Raw genomic sequence first — 19,644 nt, forward strand, 5'->3', positions numbered from 1 at the left:
GATATCAAAGCTCCTGGAATCAGTTTCTGGAGATTTTATCCTTCGCGTGAACTTCAGATGCAGAGCTTGGATGCTGGGGCGGGTGGGGCTGTGTCTTCCAGATACGGCGGCACCGACCTGGCCCTCCTGCCCCCCGCCTGGGCAGGGCGCCGTTGCATGTAGCTCAGCCCTGCAGAGTGACGCAGCTTCTGCTGGGACCCCTTTTGGGACCCCTTTTGGGGGCTGTGTTCTAGTGTCCCGGAGCTGACAGGTTAGCGTGCGAGCCCGCCCGAGGCCCCCGGGCTGGAGGGACCACAGGGGCAGGTGTCGTGCCAGTCCTGGCGGCACCAAGTGGCGCAGAGTCCGCTGTCCCCTCGGAGTCCTGCCCAGACTGCACAGCGGGGAGCCCGTAAGCCATGTTGTCTGGAGCCACTGAGTTTTCCGTGGTCTGAAATGCAGCATCCGACCAGGCGAGCGTAAGCTTTGGAGGAAACTTTGTTCCAGTTAAATGCCAAGCATGGGCGAATCTGCCCATCTCAGGGTTGGCTGATCAGCAAGTGAATGAACTGTGATTCAGATGACAGAGTTAGTGTCCGCGCTAATTGAGAGCAGAAAACCACGTCGTCTTGCTAAGAGCTGTTGACACACGTGGGATGTTGGTTTCTAAGGTCCTATAAAGACTTCTGAGGCCCTGACCGGGTAGCTCAGTGGGTTAGAGAGTTGTACCAATACCCCAAGGTTTTGGGTCCAATCCCCGGTCAGGGCACACGCAAGCAGCAACCAATGGATGCGTGGAACAACAAATCGATGTTTCTCTTCCTCTCTCTAAAATCAATCAATAAAAAATGTTAAATAAAAGGCTTCTAAAACCTATCCGCAGTCTCATGTCCTAATTGTGATGGTCAAGTCAGTATTAACAGGGGGAGGGGGGGCAGGGCCTCCACTGGCTGCTGCCCATGGGTTTCTGGGTTAGGAAGTGGGGTAGAGGTCGGCTGGGCAGCTCTGCTCCGTGGGCTTCAGTGGGGGCCACCTGGGCCCCCTCACATGTCTGCTGTTTCCCACCCTCCCCCCATCGGGCCCCACCGCAGCACTCTGGTCTGGCCCAGGCTTCATTAAAGATGGCGGCTGGCTCCCCAGAGGGGGCCACGGAAGCTGCCAGACCTCTGAAGGCAGAGCTCAGAGTCCAGAACGCCGCGTCCCCTGCACCCACTGGTCAGTCACCAACCAAGCCAAGGGGATGGACAAGAGCCTCACATCTTGGTGGACGGCAGGGCATGCGCACAGCGTGGAAGCACTGGCGGCCACTGTGGGGACACACGGGAAGAGCGATGGGCCCCCGAGAGGGAGACTGTGGCACTGACCCTGCCTCTGTCGCTAACAAGCTGCCTCATGCCGACCAAGTCTCCGAGGAATGCTTCACCGTGAGCTCCGAGGTCCTGCCTAGCTCCCGCCTGCCTCTCATCAAGGCAGAACCTGCGTGAGCCTAGAAGGTGGGGATGGGGGAGACTGTGGACAGAAGCACAACGAGTGAATGATCCACTTGTTCTCTGCCGGGTGCTGTGAGCCTGTGTTCCACGAGCAGCTGAGGGTGGCTCCCTCCCTCCCTCATCAGTCTCCTAGGGGCTCAGCCTCTGAGGCACGTCCTGTCCTCAGGACCCTGGGCGCCCCACCTGCTCCTTCGCAGGGTCTCTCATTTCCCACTTGGGGGCGGGGTGGAGACACCGAAACAACGTGCGTGGAGATCTACGGGGTCGCAGGTCACCTTCCTGGCACCAAACTACCACGCCCTGCCCATGTCCTTCCCACTTTACTGCTGGAATTCTCAGGGCTCCTCCAACAAGGACACGGTCATGGCTTTTGGTAGCCACGAGCAACACATGAATCCTCAGGGTCAAGGAGGTAACGTGTCATTCGTTGGCCATCAGCACAGTCTGCCGGCTCAGCCACTCGCTCGCTGGCTCCATTCATTCTCTCTCTAAACTCTGGCTGTTCTCTCCCCAGCCAGCCCCTCCTCCTGCCCCTTTCCGTCACGCCCGCCACTGCCTCCCACACCTCCGCCCGCGCTTCCATTCCGACAAGACTCCAACGTAGGTCACACGGACCAAAGGCAGGAACGATATTCTTTAGAAAGTGGCGGAGAAAGATGTGGATCCGCCCGTGAGCAGTCACTGAGTTCTATAATCTTTGGGGAGACCGTGGCAAACGGAACCCCAAAGTGAAGGTCCCAGGGCAGTGCAGGCACACCTCATTTGTTTGTTTAAAATATAGTTTTGTTTTTTTAAAAATATATTTTATTGATTTTTTATAGAGAGGAAGGGAGAGGGACAGAGAGCTAGAAACATTGATGAGAGAGAAACATCGATCAGCTGCCTCCTGCACACTCCCACTGGGGATGTGCCCACAACCAAGGCACATGCCCTTGACCGGAATCGAACCTGGGACCCTTGAGTCCTCAGGCTGACGCTCTATCCACTGAGCCAAACCGGTTAGGGCATAAAATATAGTTTTAATGACTTCATAGAGGAAGGGAGAGGGAGAAAGAGAGAGAGAGAGAAACATCAATGATGAGAGAGAATCGTTGATCGGCTGCCTCCTGCACACCCCCACTGGGGATCAAGCCCGAAACCCGGGCCTGTGCTCAGACTGGGAATCAGACTGTGACCTCCGGGCTCACAGGTTGGTGCTCAACCACTGAGCCCGCCGGCGGGGCTCTCACCTCGTTTTGATCGCGTCTGGCTTTACCGCTCTTCACAGGAGTGTATTTTACAAATCGAAGGCAAGACCCTCCACCAGCAAAAAGATTAGCACTTGCTTTATTGCTCGTCTCCAAGGTCTGACTGTAAAATATTTTTAGTTGTTCAATTCTCATTGTTCCTTAATCCTTCTCCTGTCCTTCGGGCCTTCTGACAATAATCCTCAGTAAAACTGACCCCCGCCAAGAGTAGAAGGAAAAACACCCGTAGCAACAACTCTAGTAACAAGAAAACGAAATGTGGGGGTCGAGTAGCAGATCCGGGGCCATGTTCCCGTGGTATCGGCACCCAGGTGTCCACCTAAAAAACTGTCCCCGGGAACCCACCATCAAGCACAGCCATCTGCTGCCCAATGCACAGCCGAGGGACACTCGCTCCGCAAAGCCCTGCATCAGGGATGCCCCGTCTAATCCCAGGCCGGCGCGACACCTTCCCAGGAGTGTCATACACAAGCGACAAAACGCTCCCCGCTCTCGGGGGACATGTGGCTTCGTGGAGGGACCCACCGCATACGAATACAGACGACCAAGGTACCAATTTCGGGTTTTGAATAGAGCAACGCAGCCTAGATACGGCCCTACCTTTTCTTCAGGTGGCACAGACCTTGCTGCGACTGGGTTAATGGAAGACACTGTGTCTCTGAGCGTTCAGCGCCCTGTAGCCTCGGGAGCAGGCCTCCGGCCAGGTGCGCGCCCCCAGGTGAGACCTGCTCCCCCGCTGGGAGGTGGGAGACCCCACCCGCCCGCAGACAGAGCTCCAGCCACGTGCAGCCCCGCCCTCCCCAGGCCCTGCTGGTTTCCTGATCACCGATGTGCATTTAGCCACAAAGTGGGAAAATCTGGCGCAGTTTTCTCATTCGCCTCTGGCAAGACCAGAAGGGCAGTGTGTGCAGCCCGACGCACCACCCGCCTTCCCACTAGATCAGTGGTTCTCAACCTTGGCTGCACAGTAGAATCACCTGGGAATCTTTTTTAAAATCCTGATTTCCGGGCCTCATCCTCCGGAAATTCTGTTTCTCTGTTACTAATATTGTGGCCTCACCCCATAACAAAGAAACAGAATTTCCGGAGGATGAGACCCAGAAATCAGGATTTTAAAAAGATTCCCAGGTGATTCTAATGTGCAGCCAAGGTGGAGAACCCGTGCACTAGACAGAGCTCGCGGGCTCCGCCGCCTCCCGCAGGTGCAGACCCCGCCGGGCCCACCGCGCGCACGTGCACACAGCACGCGGCCACGCAGGAGCCTTCGGCTGTTGGCTGGACCAGGAGGCGCATGCGCGAGGTGAAGGTCCCTCGAGGGGGCGGGGCACCAAGGGGGCGTGGCGAGCGCGAGGCCCCGCCTCGCCATTGGCGGCAGCCGGGCCTGTGCGGCGGCCCACGTGAGCGGCCGGCCCGGGGCTCCGGAGCCAGGCGCGCAGGCGCGCAGGCGCACACGGGGCAGGGAGAGGGCGGAGGTGGCACCGGGGTGAAGGCGGAGGAGGGAGCGCCTGGGAACAGGCAGCGGAGCCTGGCGCGGTGCCCTGCAGCTGGCGGCGGGCGGGGCCCCGGGCGGGCCGCCGGTTTCCCCTGGCGACCAGGGCTGCTGCCGGGAAAACGTTCCGGGAGGGGAGCGTCCCCGCCCGGGCCCCAGGGCAGGGGGGTCCCACGGGGGTGGGGGGGGCCCTCGGGCCGGGCCAGCCTGCAGAGGCGCTGGCACTAGTACCACGGACGTGGAGAATCGCAAAGACAAGCCTTCCAGGCCCGTCTCCACCGCCAGGGGCTCCGTGACCTCTGGCTGTGACCTCTAGGGTCACGGAGCCCAGGCCTCAGTTTCCCCACTCCGCCGGAGGGGCCAGGAAGGGGAGCGCTCACGTCACAACACGCCCTGCCTAGTGAGTAGGTGAGCACCCGCACGCCCTCGTCCCCAGGGAGACAGGTGCCCAGATGCCAGGATGGTTTGGTGCCAGGGCTCCCCATGGGCCCCCTGGTGGCGTGGCCCCCGCCGGTGTGAGCCTGGGCCTCAGTCTACTCATCAGGACCTAGAAGGGGAGTGTGGGTGCCCAGCGTCCTGCCTGGCGCCAGGTGGGCTTATAGCCCTGGTCCCAGGCTTCGGGGGCCGGGCTTGGGGGTACAGGTGCTGGTTTCAGAGCAGCCGGGCTGTCGGGGGTGTGGACACAGACGGGGGCCGGGGGCCCCGAGGACAGAGGTCCTTTCTGCTCCGCGGCTCGCCAGGGGAAAGGCGGGGGGTCGCTCCTGCTGTACGCACACCCTCCTGTGTGTCCCTGCCCTCCAGGTCTCGGAGTCCTAACTTCCCCGGCTGGGCGAGTCGGTGTGTTTCGGAAAAGTGACAGGAGGCGTGTGGTTGCTCTTTTTCTGAATTCGTTCCGATGATGGAGACGGGTCGGCGGTGGACCTGCATCGAGGCGGCCAGTGAGTGTCCTGGCGTAACTTGGCACGAAAGGGTCGGTACTTAGGAGGGGCGCTGGCCAGACCAGGTGTTCTTCGACGGCCACCGTGACTCCGTGTTGAGAGCTTGAAACACACTCGTGTTCTGTGCTGCATCACCTCTCTTTTATTTTTATTTTTTATTTTTGGTCTCAATGGTACCCCGGCCTGCATGGTGGCGAGGGTGGTCCCGAAAAGCTGTGATTGATTGATTGGTGTAGACGTGCCTTTGACCTTCACCTCACCTTTTCCTACCAGTAACCACTGTGAGATCTGTTGCTGCAGGAGTTCAGGGAAAACCCATCTGTGATATTATTTAGGGAAGGGTGACCGCGCCCTGGCTTCTGCAGAGTGTTGAGTAAGTCGCCCTGCTGCTCATTCTGGAAAGAACCTGCCGCTGGCACGGGATCAGGGATAAACCCATGATGTTGCTCGGCGGCGGTTTCTGTTTATGGGCTGGTGTTCACACAACACGCTTCGCCAGGATGTGACCGGCTCCGTGTAAACCTCCCGTGACCGCACAGTGTGTGTGTGTGACGCCTTCCGTCTCAGGGACGTGCCCGGGGCTGCGTGCCCCCCGGGCCGGTGGTCCGTCCCCACGTAGCTCCTTGTTGGAAAAGGTGGCCATTTGGTGGGTGTTTTCTGTGAATAATTATTAAAAGATAATGTCACCGAAAGCATAAGAGCAGCTCCGTGGTTGGATTTTTTCCTTTCAGTATTTTAAACAGTTGTTTACCTGCTCATGTTCCGGTTTCCTGAAACTGGCCTGAAAGAGCTGGTTGCCCTTGGTCTCGCTCACAACTGCTTACACGTCACCTGTGTCCATTTGTTCACTTCACCGCATCGGACACGGGAATGGGGCCGTGTCGCCTGAACATCTTCCTCTGACATTGTCTCTCCCTTTTTTGAGAGAGAAGAACCGCCCTGGAAGGTTATGTCTCAAGAGGCAAGCTGACAGAAATCCCGGATATTTACAATGTTTCACTGAGAAACACTAGTTTCCTTTAACATTTTATTTATTTTTTCTTTGTTTCCAATGAAATCACGAAACCTTATGAGTTCAGTAAAGGGGTCAAAAATTTAAACACATCGCAAGTATTTAAAATCTGCTCATCCAATTGCTGTCCGGCAATGAGCGTTTTAGAACAAGGGGCTTAGACTTCAGAACTGGACGGGTTAACCTGTGTTCGTGCCTCAGTGGAACGAACCGTTCTTTCTGCTTTGATGACTCCGATGAGTCTTGTAAGCGGAATCGTGCAATATTTAACCTTCGGGGACTGGCTTGTCTCATGTAGCACAAGGTGCTCAAGTTTCATCCATTTTGTAGCATATGACACGCTCTCCTTCCTGCTCATGGCTGCATAATGCTCCCCGGTGTGGATGTGCCACAGCTTCTCCATCCACATCTGTCCTACACATTTAGGTTGTTTCTACGTCTTGGCTGCGGTGAATGTGCTGCGGGGAACACGGGACTGCAGCTATCTCCTTGAGATCCCGATTTCAATTTTTTTTTTTTAAAATAAATACCCAGAAGTGGGATTGCTGGGTCAGGTGGTCGCGATAGTTTTGATTTTTTAAGGCACTTCCTTACTGTTCACCATAGTGGCTGCACCACGTTGCATCCCCACTCTCAGGGCACAGGGGCTCCGGCCCTCCACAGCCTCGGCACTTGGAGTTTTCTGTTTTCCAACAGCCACCCCAGCCGGTGTGAGTGGTATCTCACTGCGGTTTGACCTACATCTCCCTGATGTTTAGTGATGCTGAGCAGCTTTTCCTCTATCTGTTGGCCATTTGTAGCTCTTCTTTGGAGACGTGCCTATTCAAATCTCTCAGCCATTTAAAAAAAATTTTTTTTATTGATTTCAGAGAGGAAGAGAGAGAGAGAGAAACATCAATGATGAGAATCATTGATCGGCTGCCTCCTGCACGCCCCCCACCGGAGATCGAGCCCGCAACCTAGACATGTGCCCTTGACTAGAATCGAACCCGGGACCCTTCAGTCCGCAGTCTGACGCTCTATCCACTGAGCCACACCAGCCAGGGCTCTGGGCCATTTTTGTGCTTTGCTGTTGGATAGTGGGGGTGCCTTGTGTATTCTGGATGGGAGCCCCGTATCAATTTGCAAATACGTCCTCTTTCCAAGGGTTGCCTTTTCACTCTATTGAGGGAAAGCTTTGCAGCCTGACGTAGTCCCCACTCGCCTACTTTTTGCTATTGTAGCTTGTCCTCTGGTGTCATGTTGTAGGAATCGTTGCTCTTGCAGCGTTTCCCTGTGGGTTTTCCTAGAGTTTTACAGTCTCAGGTCTCCCATCTCAGTTTTAACCCAGGGGGAGTCATTTCTGTGTAGTGGTTAGCTTGGGTTATGGCACATTTTCACCCTTGCGTAGGAGCATAGAAGAAAACAGGAGGAAATCTTCGGGACTTTTGTTAGGCAAAGATCTCTTAGGACACAAAAAACATGAACCACAAAAGAAAAAAAATGATAAATTGAGTTTCATAGAAATTAAAAACGTTTGGTCTTTGAAAAGCTCCGCTAAGAAAATGAAAAAAAAAATAACCCACAGATCAGGATAGAAACATTTGCAAAACGTGTATTTGATAAAAAAAAACTGGCAACTGGATTATAAAAAAACAAAACTCTTAAAATTCGTTAATAAAAGAAATAAAGTGAGCAACTAGACACGTCACCAAAGAAGAGATGTGCCTGGCATACGACTTGAATTTTCTGATCTCGCACGTGTTCATTGGCTTTTTTTTTTTTTTAAATCAAGGATTATCTGGTTGGGAAGGTTATGGTCCGCTTTTGTTTTGTTTTGGACTTCACCTGGTCTTAATTTTCAAGTGTTGTTCTCACAAGGAAAATAGGACATGTGTATTTGTGCTTGTCTAAAACAGCAAACACATGTTTTCTTAGAGTTATTTCTGGCTGTTGAAGAGTATCAGCGATGAAGGTCAAGGTCTGACAGGACAGGTGTGAGGTTGTAGGGTCACTCCAGCGGCCTGTTTGGGTAAGAGGCCAACTTTCCTGAGCGTATTCAGAGCAGCTGCACGTGGAAGCAGGTGGCTTGTTTTGCTCGTCTTGTGCCCACCCGTCGGCCTGGGGTCTGCGTGGGCATCTGTGGCAGGCAGATGAGTGGCCTTCCGGAAGGCGTCCCTGTCCTCATGCCCGATCCTGTGACTCTGCCCCCTTCCGTGGCAGCAGGAATGCCGCAGATGTGATCATGTTATGGATTTTGTGATGGGACTGATGGAGTCCCGAGGGTCCCGCTAAGGGAATGAGGGCGGCAGAAGCATCGGTCAGCGTGATGTTTCTGGCCTTGAGGCGGGGGCAGACCCTCCAGCCACTGACAGAGGCCGAGACGGGACCCTCCCTGGGTCTCCGGCCAGCCGGGCCAGCCGGGTTCAGAGGCAGACGAGCGGAAGGGTGGGAGGCCCCCGCGTTTTTAGTTATTTGTGACGGCAGCAATAGACCTCAGGGCTGGGCCGTTTCAAGTTCTAAAACACAAGCTTTTCGGAATTCTAACCCCCCCCCCCCCCCCCCCCCCCCCGCTCTCTGCTAGCCCCACCTCACTCCCCACGGGCAGTTTGTCTAACCTCCCACGGAGGCAGCTCCGAGAGATGAATCCCAGGCCACAGAGTGCAGGGAAGGAGAACGGCGCGTCAGCAGGCCGGCATTCCCTGGTTGCAGGTTAAAATGCAAAATCTGGGGTCTGGCCCTTTCTTCCTCTCTCTCTCTCTCTTTTTAAAGTTTAGGTCAAGTTTACTGAAGTCTAATTTGCATGTAGTGAAATTTCCCCTTTTTAGGTTACAGTTCTATGAAGTCTGAGAACCTGCTAAAGTCAGGTAACCACGGACGTGTTTCCATCGTCAACATCTCCCCAGTGTCCCTTTGTAATAAACCCCCTGCTCCGGACCCTGGTCTCCGTCTCCGATCGGGTTTCTGGCCCCACGCTCGCCTCGTCCAGGTTGCCACGTCCACGGAGAGACACTTCACGCAGCCTCTTGAATCTGACTTCAGTGACGTGTGAACATCATGCTTTTCAGATTCCTCCACGTTGTCTCTGCTCCTAAGTAAACGAATCATAATTCTTTATCCCCAAAGGCCAGACTCTCCTTAAATCACCCAAGTGGTGCTCCGTCTCTTGGGGGGTGGGGGCTGGGGGGAGCTGAGATGGCCAGGCTCCTTCACGGGCCGTGGAGGGGGTGCCCTCCCGCCTGTCAGCCGAGGGCGGGGTGCAGACAGCGCGGGGAGGAGGCACTCGAGGGGTTGAAGTGATGCTTTCACGGGGATTGTCATCTTTAGCTGCTGTGCGACTTGAAAGGAAGGAGAGAGATTGGGGTCCCTGGGCTGGAGGGGACGGGGAGGAGGCTGGGGTTGGGAAGCAGGGCTGCTGCAGCCGGAGGCCTTGTGATGACGGTTAGTTACAGCAGAGTACGGACGGTCACTTGTTCTGTATGCACATCCGTTTGGGCCACTGCTGGCTACTCCTTCCTTAGGAAAGACCCCGATTCGCTGGCTCAGAACCTCCCCCCCCCCAGAGTAAGGGAGGGCCTGCGAGGCTTCCCCTCCAAAGTGCACGCAGCCCCTTTCCTTGGCAGGGACTGCAGGTGAGCGGGTGCGGCGGTGAGCGAGCTGTTGCAGCCCCACCCGGAGGTGCCCACTTCCCTTTGCGTCTCTCAGTGCTCTCCCCGGCGGCAGATGCTCCCCGCCAGGCGGGCAGGGCCGTGCGGAGGCCCGGGCCCCTCGCGGGCAGCCTGGCACCTGGCGCCGGGAGGGACAAGGGACAGCGTGCAGAGGATGGTGCCATGTGGCCCTCGGTCGGCCTGGCCTCCCAGGTCTGACTTCTGGTCTGGCCACCACCTCGCCTTCTAGATGGAGGCTTCCCCTGTGAGGGGCGTCGGGGAGAGCAGAGCTGCTGGGAAGGCGGCTGCTCTGAGCCGGGCTCTTTTCTCTTGGTTTGGTCAAGGGGACCATCTAGATGGAGTGGTTAGGTCCTGGGGCTGAAATCGCTCTGCACGATAAAGACTCTAATTTTCAGGATGTGCTTGAAGCTGATGGGAAGCTTGTATTTCATTGTGGGGGTGGGGGTGGGGGGAGGAGGGAGTCCCTGGGTGAGGCTGGAGGAGAGTTGTCTCGGGCAGGAGCGTGAAGTCTCATCTGCACTTCCATAGCCTCCGGCTGCGTGTGGTCCTTGCCTGTGAGCGGCGCTCTCCACAGCGCCTGCTGAAACGCCGCTGCCCGTGTGCTGGGGACAGGGTAGAGGGGCTGCGTCCACACCAGGGGAGACGCCGAGTGGACGGAGGGCAGACGAGCACTGGGCTGCCGTCAGGATTGAGGATCGAAAGGAACATCAGGCAGTGGTGAGCACCCCGTGAGGGTCCTTGAAGCGATGGAGAGTCAGGGCTTCAGGCCGAAGACTTGCGAGCCGTGGGCGGCGCGTGCACAGGGTGTTGAACGGAAGAGTCCAGGTTAGGACCAGGCAGCGTCTGCCTAATGGTAGCTCCCCATCCTCATCCCCAAGAGAAAACGTCTTTCCATGACACGTTTTAGACAGAAGTCAGCCCTGGCCGGTGTGGCTCAGTGGATAGAGCATCGGCCTATGGACTAAGGGAAGCAGGTTTGATTCTGGTCAAGGGCACGTAAGCTCGATCCCCAGCCCCCGTCGCCCCTGTCAGGGCGTGTGCGGGAGGCAGCCAGTTGATGTCTGTCTCATGTAGATGTCTCTCTCTCTCTGTCTCTCCCCCTCTCTTCTACTCTCTCTAAAAATTAATGGAAAAATATCCTCGGTTGAGGATTAACAAAAAATAAAAATAACAAAAAAACAAAACAGAAGTCACCTTTGAGTTCAGCCCCGGTCACAAGCGCGAGAACAAGTACATGGAAGCCACGAGCCGGTTCTCGGACGATAGGGACCCATTTAACATGACCCCGGTGCCCCCCGAAGGCACGGGGACTTCGGGTCCCACGGCAGGAACACGGGCCCCGGGGCAGGAACAGAAAGCAGCGCTGGTCACGCAGGGTCTGCAGCGCGGTGGACGGGCGTGAGAAAAAGGAAACGGCCGTGATGCAGAGGAACAGGAAGTTAACACGCGTGGGGTGTAACCAGACCCGTGACACGGATCGCCTTTCCTCATGAGCCCTCTTGGGCGGGGGGACAGCGACAGGGATGGGGGACTCTGCTCCGAGTCAGGGCCCTGATGTGGCTCAGTTGGCCGGGTGCGGTCCCATGCACGGCGGGGTCGCCGGTTCGATTCCCGGTCAGGGCACATGCCCGGCTGTGGGCTTGATCCCCAGTGTGGGGCGCGCGGGAGGCAGCCAATGGATGTCTCGCTCTCATCCATGCTTTTCTCTCTCTCTCCCTCTAAAAGTCAATAAAAACATATTTAGGAAAAAAGAAAGGACACAGGTCTCCCCAGTCCTCCAAACTGCCCCGTGGGCCCACAGGAGACAAACACTTTGCACCCAAAACCTCGTTCCGGTTTCTCACGAAACTTGTTTTCGCCCAGAGGACTGTACAGGCAGTGGCCACAGGACTGTGTGGGCTGCCACCGCCGACCGGCATGTGGGAGGGGGACTCAACAGCTTGCTTACGTTCCGGAGCCCAGAGCGAGCAGGTTAGATTCCTGGATTGTCTCAAGTTTCGTTCTTTGCAGGGGACCCGCCACCCTTGGTGGGGCAGCGACAGGAACACTGGCCCAGAGTTTCCAGGCGAGGTTCCTGCGCGCACGCACTTTCTGTTGTGGGACTCGCTGTTGCTCAGAACTCGCCTGGGGGTTTCCTCCCGCCCCGCAGGCTTCCTCTGTGGTGGGGGGACCTCGCTTCTCTCGGGCGGGGCCTTTGGCTCGCAGTTTCCCCGCGATGTGTTAGGATTCTCTTTCACATGCTTCTGTGACCTTACAGCGTTCTCAGTATCGCCAGTTTCTCCTCTGGTCATGTTTTGCTTTTATTTTTATTTTTTAAATATATTTTTATTGATTTCCGAGAGGAAGGGAGAGGGAGAGATAGAAGCATCCATGGATCGGCTGCCTCCTGCACGCCCTACCCTGGGTATGGAGCCCGCAACCCGGGCATGTGTCCTGACCAGGAATCGAACCGTGAGCTCCTGGTTCATAGGTCGACGCTCAGCCCCTGAGCCACACCGGCCGGCTCTTGTTTTTTTAAATGTAAGACATGGTGAGCTAGGATCTGTTTTATCAAAGGAGTTGGAAATGTGAGCAGCTGGAGGTCCCGAGTCTGGAGCTCTGGAGCGGAGTAGACCTGCCTTTGGCTCCTCACGGGCGGGTTTGGTGTTCCCCTGACCACCAGCTGCGCCCCCAGCGAGCCTGCAGGTGGGGGTTGCTCAGCACGCAGCTCCCGGGAAATGTTTGCTGGGACAATCGCCATCGGCTCAGTTTGCACTCGTCATCACAGCGGCCCTGCCGATACCCGGGGAGGCCCGGCGGTCCTGAGCGGCAGCCACCCACAAAAACCACACAGCATTTTACTCAAAACTAACAAGTCCTTTGTGATGCAAAAGTGGTGGAATTTTGGGTACTTTCTGTAAAATCGAAATCTTCATGGGGATTTCCAGCCTTCGAGGCGCTTGTTAACAAATGATGCGCAGAAGGAAGAGGGAGCAGAGCCTGCCCACCAGCATCGCAGCGGGTTTCCGAGGGGAGGGCGCCACCTCCGCGCGGGGGAGCTCCGCTTTCACAAACGCAGCGAGGCCAGAGGTGTTTGCATGAGGTTTGCTTGTGAAACAGAGATTTTAGGAGCTTCTCTCTGCCAGTGTTTGGTCCTGACAAAGTCTTCACAGCCAGTGCTTCCAGGGGCAGATCCCCTGAGGAAAGGGCTGGAAACGCCAGGCCAGGCAGTGTGGCCGCAGGGCTGGGAGGAGGACCCGGGAGCCTGGGAGGCGCTCCGGCCCTTGGCTGGGAGGGAGGAGCGAGCAGGAGGCGCTCCTTCGGAGCAGTCGGGCCAGGCCAGTTCCTCGGCCTCAGCACCCACGTTTCTCTCTGCTTGGTGGCTGGCGCCAGAGCTGGTGGCCAGAGCTGTCAGGCGTCCCGTTCCCATCCCTGTCTTAAAGCTGATTCTTACTGTCACCTAGCACTGAAGCCTTCTTTCAAGCACGTTTTGTTTTTTAAAACCTGTAAAAGCATCATTTCAGCAAAACCTGACCCTGTTCTGTGTACAGGTGCCCCTTCTGTAGTTCACCTTCCCGAATCCCTGTCTCCGCAATGGTCAGGCGCATGTCTCATGATTCGCCTTAAAGTAGCCGCAGGCCTCGCCTCACTGCCCTGGCCTCCCTGCGCGACCCAGGCGCTGCCCACAGACGCAGTGCCCTCCGCCGGCAAAGGGCTGGGCTCGCCCTGCCGTGGTGTGGGGAGCCGGCCGCAGGCGTGGTCCGTGCCCACAGCGGCGGGGGTCAGGGCCTTAACCCGGTTCCCGATGAGCCGACTCTGTAGCTCCCTGGGAAGACCTGGGCGAGTCCCCGGCACAGAAAGCAAGCTGCGTGTGGTGGCTGCAGAGGCCACATTCACACCAGCGCCCGCTGTACGTTTATGTCCCACGGTGTCCACACCGGGCGGCAGGGCAGCCTCCCGGCAGCGGTTCAGCCGTCGTTTCCAGAAGAACAGCCGAGCGAGAACCGCCTGGACCTCGGGTAACGGACCAAGGACACTGACTCGATGTTTAAAGATGAAATGGCAGTCATTTCCCAAAGCCCAGGAGACAGTGAGGAGAGCCCCACGAGCCCAGCCCGGCCTGGCGAGGGGCAGGCCCCCCCTTGGACGGGGCGGGAGCTTTGTAAGACCCTCAGGCTCGCAGGACCCTGGCCGAGGCCCGGAAGGACAGCCACGCCGAGGTCCAGCGCGTGCGAGGGCCTGGGCGCCCGGCGGCGGTCACTGCGCTCCCCGCAGCGTCTGCATGGACAGGTGGGTCAGTGGCTCCAGACTCACCTGGTCCCCAACCGGCTGTGCTTTAAATCGCCCCCAACCACCACTGGAGCAGCCGCCGCCGCCCCGCCCCGCAGGAAGCCACCAGCAGCCACGCCATGGTCTGCATCGTTTATTAAATATTTATCCTCACACAGGCATTTACAGACGTCACTCGCTAGAACTCTGCTCTCAACACATTTTTAAAACTTTTTTTTTGCAGAACAGTCTCTTGTAAAATGAGATCCAGGTACAACACTCAGCAACAGATCTGACAGTCTCCTCTCACACTCTCCATCCACCCGCAGGAGAATCCACGTGACAAAGAAAGAAAACCCAAGCGAGGCTCTTTCACAAGAACCACGTGTCAGTGTTCGGCGCGGAGCTCTCACGGGACGAGCCCCTTCATCTCTCTGTGGGCTGCATGGAAACACCTCGCAGCTCCCGCAGCACGTAGGTTCAGATGAAGGGAAAAACCACCTATCGTTGGGACTAGATAATCTAGGGACCATCGATGGCGTGTTTTATAGCGCGACACCAACATTCGCCAGGAGCGGACATCGATTGGCCAGCAGGATGCATTGACCCCTTTGAGAAAGTCTATTAACTTCACAAGCTAACGTCTGAGCCTCTAGTTTAGCTCTTAGGCAAAGAAATAGTTTAAACGATCCATTGGGAAGCTTAAAAGGATCTTTAAAGCTGAAGTTGCTCCTCTTAAAACGAAGGCGGACTTGCCGCTTCGGAGGCTTGGGGCGCCGACGCCACCAGTGACGGCCAATGGTGTCCCCACAGGAGCCTCCGTGGCACGGCCGCCCGGGCCTGTGCGCCCCGGCACTACATTTTGGCAGCAGCATCGTTAGACATTTATCACATAATATGAACACGCCAGCTTCTACGACACGGGCTCCCTCCGGGACGCTCGGGGCCTACAGAGTCACTGTGATCGCGTAACCGTATTGCACAGTTTATAAAAAACATAAATACTGGCTATTCTAGATTTAAATACAAAATACATGTCCTATAGCTTTAAATCTATACTCTGGTTCAAGTGCAAATCAGGTGCTTTCTGTAGTCCTTTCCAAAAAAGGCATTTTTAATATATTTTGGCACAAATGAAAGGTCACCGTGCCAATTCTAATTACAATACGTACATCCAACCTCGAGAGTAGCGATCATGTACATCCAGTATAAACGGAGTATTTACAGACGCCCTCGGCGCAGCCGGAGCCGCGCGGGGCGAGTGGGGACGCGCCGCCCCCACGCCGGGGGTCAGGGAGGCGAGTCGGCCGCCCCGGCGCTCACGCGGGCTGCTGGGGGTTGGCGTTCATGTGCGGAGGGTGTCCCAGGAGGCCGATCCGCTGCTTCTGCTTCCTCTGTTCTGTCATCTGGAAAGTCAGAAAGTTTCCTCATCAGCCCAGACACTTCCTGTGCGTCAGCTCCTACGGCGAACCGTAGGTTTACCTCTGTGGTTATGGTTTGTACTGAAACCCACTTTCTACACAGACTGTATCTCTCACACACGCAGGCGGCTTCAGAAAGAACCCGCCCGGCAGGTGGGGAATTCTGGGGCCCAGCCGTGCGCGGGGCACTCAGCTTCGCCCGCGGCCCTTTCACCAAGAAACGACAGACAGGAAAGGCTCGGGGCGCTCGGCCGCTTCCCAGACCCCCTTCCCAATGGCGTCCAGACTCCCCGGGAGGCGGGAGCTTCCTGCGCAGAGAGCGTGTCTGGCCCCAGGCCTGGGAGGCTCCCGGGTCCTCGCTCCCCACGCAGAGCCTGAGGCAGTCCTAGCACCGCCTGCCCCGCCCCGCCTCGGTTCTCCCATGGGTGGGTGTCTGGGTCCGCCCGGTGTCTCGGGACAGACTTCACTCTCTGCATTAGCTGCCGTGGGTCTCGGCCCAGTTGGTCCCAGCCCTGGACTGGATGCAGGCGCCTACGTCCATGAAGACGAGAAGGCGTGTGACGTGCTCCTTAGCTCACGTGGCCTCCGCTTCCTCAGTCCGAGGAAGTCGGGCGGAGCAGGGAACGGAATGCGGGCTTTGGCATCAGACCTGCTTCCTGTGGTCTGATGTTGCCTCAGTTTCTCCCGCCGCACCGTCGGGGCGATTCCTCTCGGGAGCGGGAGGGCGTGTGCATGTCTTAGGACACTGTCTGTCTGTTATGTGGTCGACCCTTAAACCTTGGTTTTTGCTCGGACTAGTTTTTGGCACAAAATATCCCGAGGAAACAAGCGGGGCCCTTACAGAAACCAGCTTTCAGGTCGGAGCCCTGTTCCGAGGCCCCTGGGAAACGCCTTGTTAGGATTTAGCAGACGTTTTCCCAGGAGTCAGCGTTTCCGAAACGGCGCTTCCCACACAGCTTTCGTAAAGGACAAGCCGGACACCCCCAGGCCCCGCAGGCTCCCCAGGTGAGCGAGGAGAAGGGAAGTGTCAGGACAGTGCCCTCCCCACGGGGGGGTGGGGGGAACAGGGCGGCTGTTGCCGACAGAGGGGTGGGGGGGGTGGTTTGCTCGGCACACCGGTGTGAGGCAAGGGCGCCAGCGCCCCCCGCGGGGTAAAAGTGTACGAGATCACACTCAGGGCCCCGCATCCCACGGGCGAGCGGCATTGCTACGCAGCACTCGGAATAGCACAGTGGTTCTCAACCTTCTTAAACAGCCCCCCGGCGGCAACAGTAGCGATTTAAGCCAACACGGCTGCCCTGGAGCTGCCCTTGTCCCTTATGCTGGGTTCTGGGCCAGATCTGGAAACATAGCTAAGTGATGAGGCAACTTTTGCGTCTCCAGCACTGTCGCCAGTGAATGACCTCTCATCGCCCTTTAACAATAAGCCACAGGTCCTTGCTCGCTAGTCGTCGGTGCGATGTGTCTCTCAATCGGGAATTTTCCCTTCGGAGGGCAGGGCCCGCACAGTGGCCTCGAGGAGCCGGCAGCCATGGTGGCAACGCGGGGCTCTCTACGCCGAACAACGTGAGATGCCTGTGAGCGTCAGGCTCCGAGGTCCATGAAACTCAGCTCTTCTTCCGAAGTCGATTCTCAGACACATGCATTAAACTGGGGAGCGGGGGGGGGGGGGCGGGGGGGGTGTAGCGGGGGGGCCTTTCTCTCCCAGGGCCACGTGGGTGTCTATAGCATCATTCTCAGGCCACACAAACCATCCACTAAAAACCAGCCTGCTCTGCTTGGTCAAGCATTTCACTCACTCGCCCTCGTGCCTTGGCAGGGCCAGGCCACAGGATTTCGAGGGCCTTGTATGGCCTGGGCCGGACGCTCCCCTCCTCTGCCTGAAAAGTCTGTTACGTAACAAAAACTGTCCTCTGATTCCTCCTGAAAGAAGCAGTTTTCCCCAATGAAGAGCAGCTGTGCTGAAAGCCCAGCCCGGGCACTTTAAATGGAAGCAGATGGAGCCTGATCGAGCCCCTGACCATAGACTGCTGGTCGCCTCCTGTTTCTTTGTGGCCTGATTATCGTCTGAGAAAAAAAAAACAGTTCCTTTTTTTAAAAAATATTGATTGATCGATTTACTTTTGCTTAATCATTATGCGAGGATACTTTTCCTATTGCTAGAGAGAGTGGAAGGAAGGGAGCCACAAGGGAAAAAGAGAGGGAGAAACATTGATATGAGAGAGACACATTGATGGTTGCCTCCCATGTGAGCCCAGGCCAGGGAGGAGCCTGCAACCGAGGTACATGCCCTTGACCAGAATCGTATCTGGGACCCTTCAGCCTGCAGGCTGATGCTCTATCCACTGAGCCACACCAGCCAGTGCAAAAATAGTTCAATTTCCAATTCACTCGCAGGGGAGGCCTTCGGGGGAGACCTCCAACGGCCACCTTCCCAACAGCAACTCAGAAAGGGCGGGACCATGCAGGTCCCGCCCCACAGATGCCAACGCCACCCACCAGGAGCCCTCCTCCCGGATCTGACAGCTGTGCCAAATGGCCATGTTGGCCTCCCAGTGTTCGGGTGCATGACGGCAGTTCTGAAACCTTACGGCTCTTTTCAGAAAAAGGACTAAGAATTTAAACAGTCAACCGTGAAAGGCAATCAGGGCACAGCCCTGTCCTTCAACCATCAAAGACAGAACACGTGGAAACAAAAGCACACGCAGCGCCCAAAACCAAGCCGAGACCGGAGCGCTCACCTGCAGCCTCTGGTGCCGCCTCGCAGGGAGGGGAGGTCAGGGCCGGGCGGGCGACACACCCAGGGCCCAATGCAGACTCGGGCGCCAGAGAGCCCGCCCTCCCCCACTCGGGGGCAAAGCGCTGATCTGGGCGGAGAGCTGGGCACCGTCCGCAGACCTGAGCCCTGGCGCAGCAGCGACAGGCATGCCCATCGGCCCCCTGTCCCTCCTCGGGCCTGGCCCATGACTGGACCTGCAGCCACTCCACAGGGACCTGGCCAACGAGGGAACCAGGACGGTGGCTTAAATGCAGCCTAGACCTACCCCTGGGGCTGCACTTAGTGTCCTGGGTGAGGAGTGAGGAGATGGGAGGGCACAGAGTCCCTCATCACATGTGGGGTTGTGTGTGGTGTGGTGTGTGTGTATGGTGTGGTGTGTGTACATGCGTGTGGGTGCGTGTACACGTGTGTGCACAGGCAGACCCCCTCCCTTACCTGGTCCTTGAGCTCGGACAGCTGGCCCGAGAGGTTGGAGACGAGCTTCATGGTGGACTCGAGCTTCTCCTGCAGGTTCCGCAGCTCGTTCTGCTCGCCCTCCGAGTCGCTGCTGACCAGGGACATGGCTCTCATCCGGGGGAACCAGTCGAGGTTTCTCTCCTAGAATCGCGTGGGCAGAGAGCGTGGTCACCTCGGGGAGGCGAGGCCGGGGGGCCTCGGAGCACCGGGTCCCGGCCCCCTTGTGTGAGGCTCGCTCGGTCCGCAGAACGGGCGGATGCGGGTCGTTCTAAAAACCACGTCCCGAGTACCCTCTTAATTGAATAAATGGAACTCTCTCGATTCCTAGAATTCCTTAAAGTTAAATGTGGGGAAAGTCGGCTTTGAAACAGGTTCCCGATCTGCAAATATGAGCGCTGCCCTGGGAACCCGATCTTTGCAGACCACAGGGCTGATGACTGTTGAGTTTAACCTTGTGGTGAAACACCCCCCGGAACCGACCACCTTCCTCTCAGCTGCCCGCCTGGTGCCACCTGTGCACTCGCTGTCGCGCAGCCGTCAAGCCACTACCCGGGCCTTCTCGTCTCCCCAACTGACATTCAGGTTTTAGAGAGAAAACCCAAGATCTCAGAGAAACGTCACCCTTGCTGCAGGCCATGTTGGGCCCCTGCCCCGTCCTAGACACAGAGCGCGGACCATCCCCACTCCCCCAGCACAGGCAGGTCTGCCGGCCGGCGACCATCGAGGTCCCCCTCTCCCTGCTTCCAACCTTAATACCTAATGCAGAGCTGGGAAGCCTCACCCCTAACCACACACACAGCCCAACTGCGGGCGCCACCGGCTTCTGCCCTGCGGGCGGTTCCCAACCTGAGGCCCTGGGTGGGTCCCCGGGGCTGTAAGTCAGATGTCAAACCCCCAGCAGCACCTGGGAGTTAGAATAACTCCCAAGGAGCAATTCTGGC

The 19,644-nt window shown here is 57.2% G+C and overlaps 1 protein-coding gene and 1 long non-coding RNA gene across 8 annotated transcripts in view; one reads left to right on the forward strand and one right to left on the reverse strand.

Annotated features, from left to right (window-relative positions):
- Nucleotides 1-4,350: 4,350 nt before the first annotated feature.
- Nucleotides 4,351-9,247, forward strand: LOC138992531 (uncharacterized). Its single transcript, XR_011468105.1, has 3 exons — nucleotides 4,351-4,610; nucleotides 5,004-5,140; nucleotides 8,960-9,247. It is a non-coding gene; the product is annotated as an uncharacterized lncRNA (long non-coding RNA).
- Nucleotides 9,248-14,186: 4,939 nt separating this feature from the next.
- Nucleotides 14,187-19,644, reverse strand: part of ITPR1 (inositol 1,4,5-trisphosphate receptor type 1) — a 169,996-nt gene continuing 164,538 nt past the window's right edge. For all 7 annotated transcript variants that reach the window (XM_070391395.1, XM_070391401.1, XM_070391398.1 and 4 more), the window contains 2 exons: nucleotides 18,683-18,844; nucleotides 14,187-15,453 (listed from right to left, as the gene is read on the reverse strand). In XM_070391395.1, coding sequence (XP_070247496.1) covers nucleotides 15,367-15,453; nucleotides 18,683-18,844 — 249 coding nt within the window. In that variant the 3' untranslated portion in view covers nucleotides 14,187-15,366. The remainder of the gene's footprint in view (nucleotides 15,454-18,682; nucleotides 18,845-19,644) is intronic.

Source organism: Myotis yumanensis, unplaced genomic scaffold (assembly GCF_028538775.1).
Source record: "Myotis yumanensis isolate MYYU_CA2020_CCGP unplaced genomic scaffold, mMyoYum1.0.hap1 SCAF_14, whole genome shotgun sequence".
Classification (NCBI taxonomy): Eukaryota; Metazoa; Chordata; class Mammalia; order Chiroptera; family Vespertilionidae; genus Myotis; species Myotis yumanensis.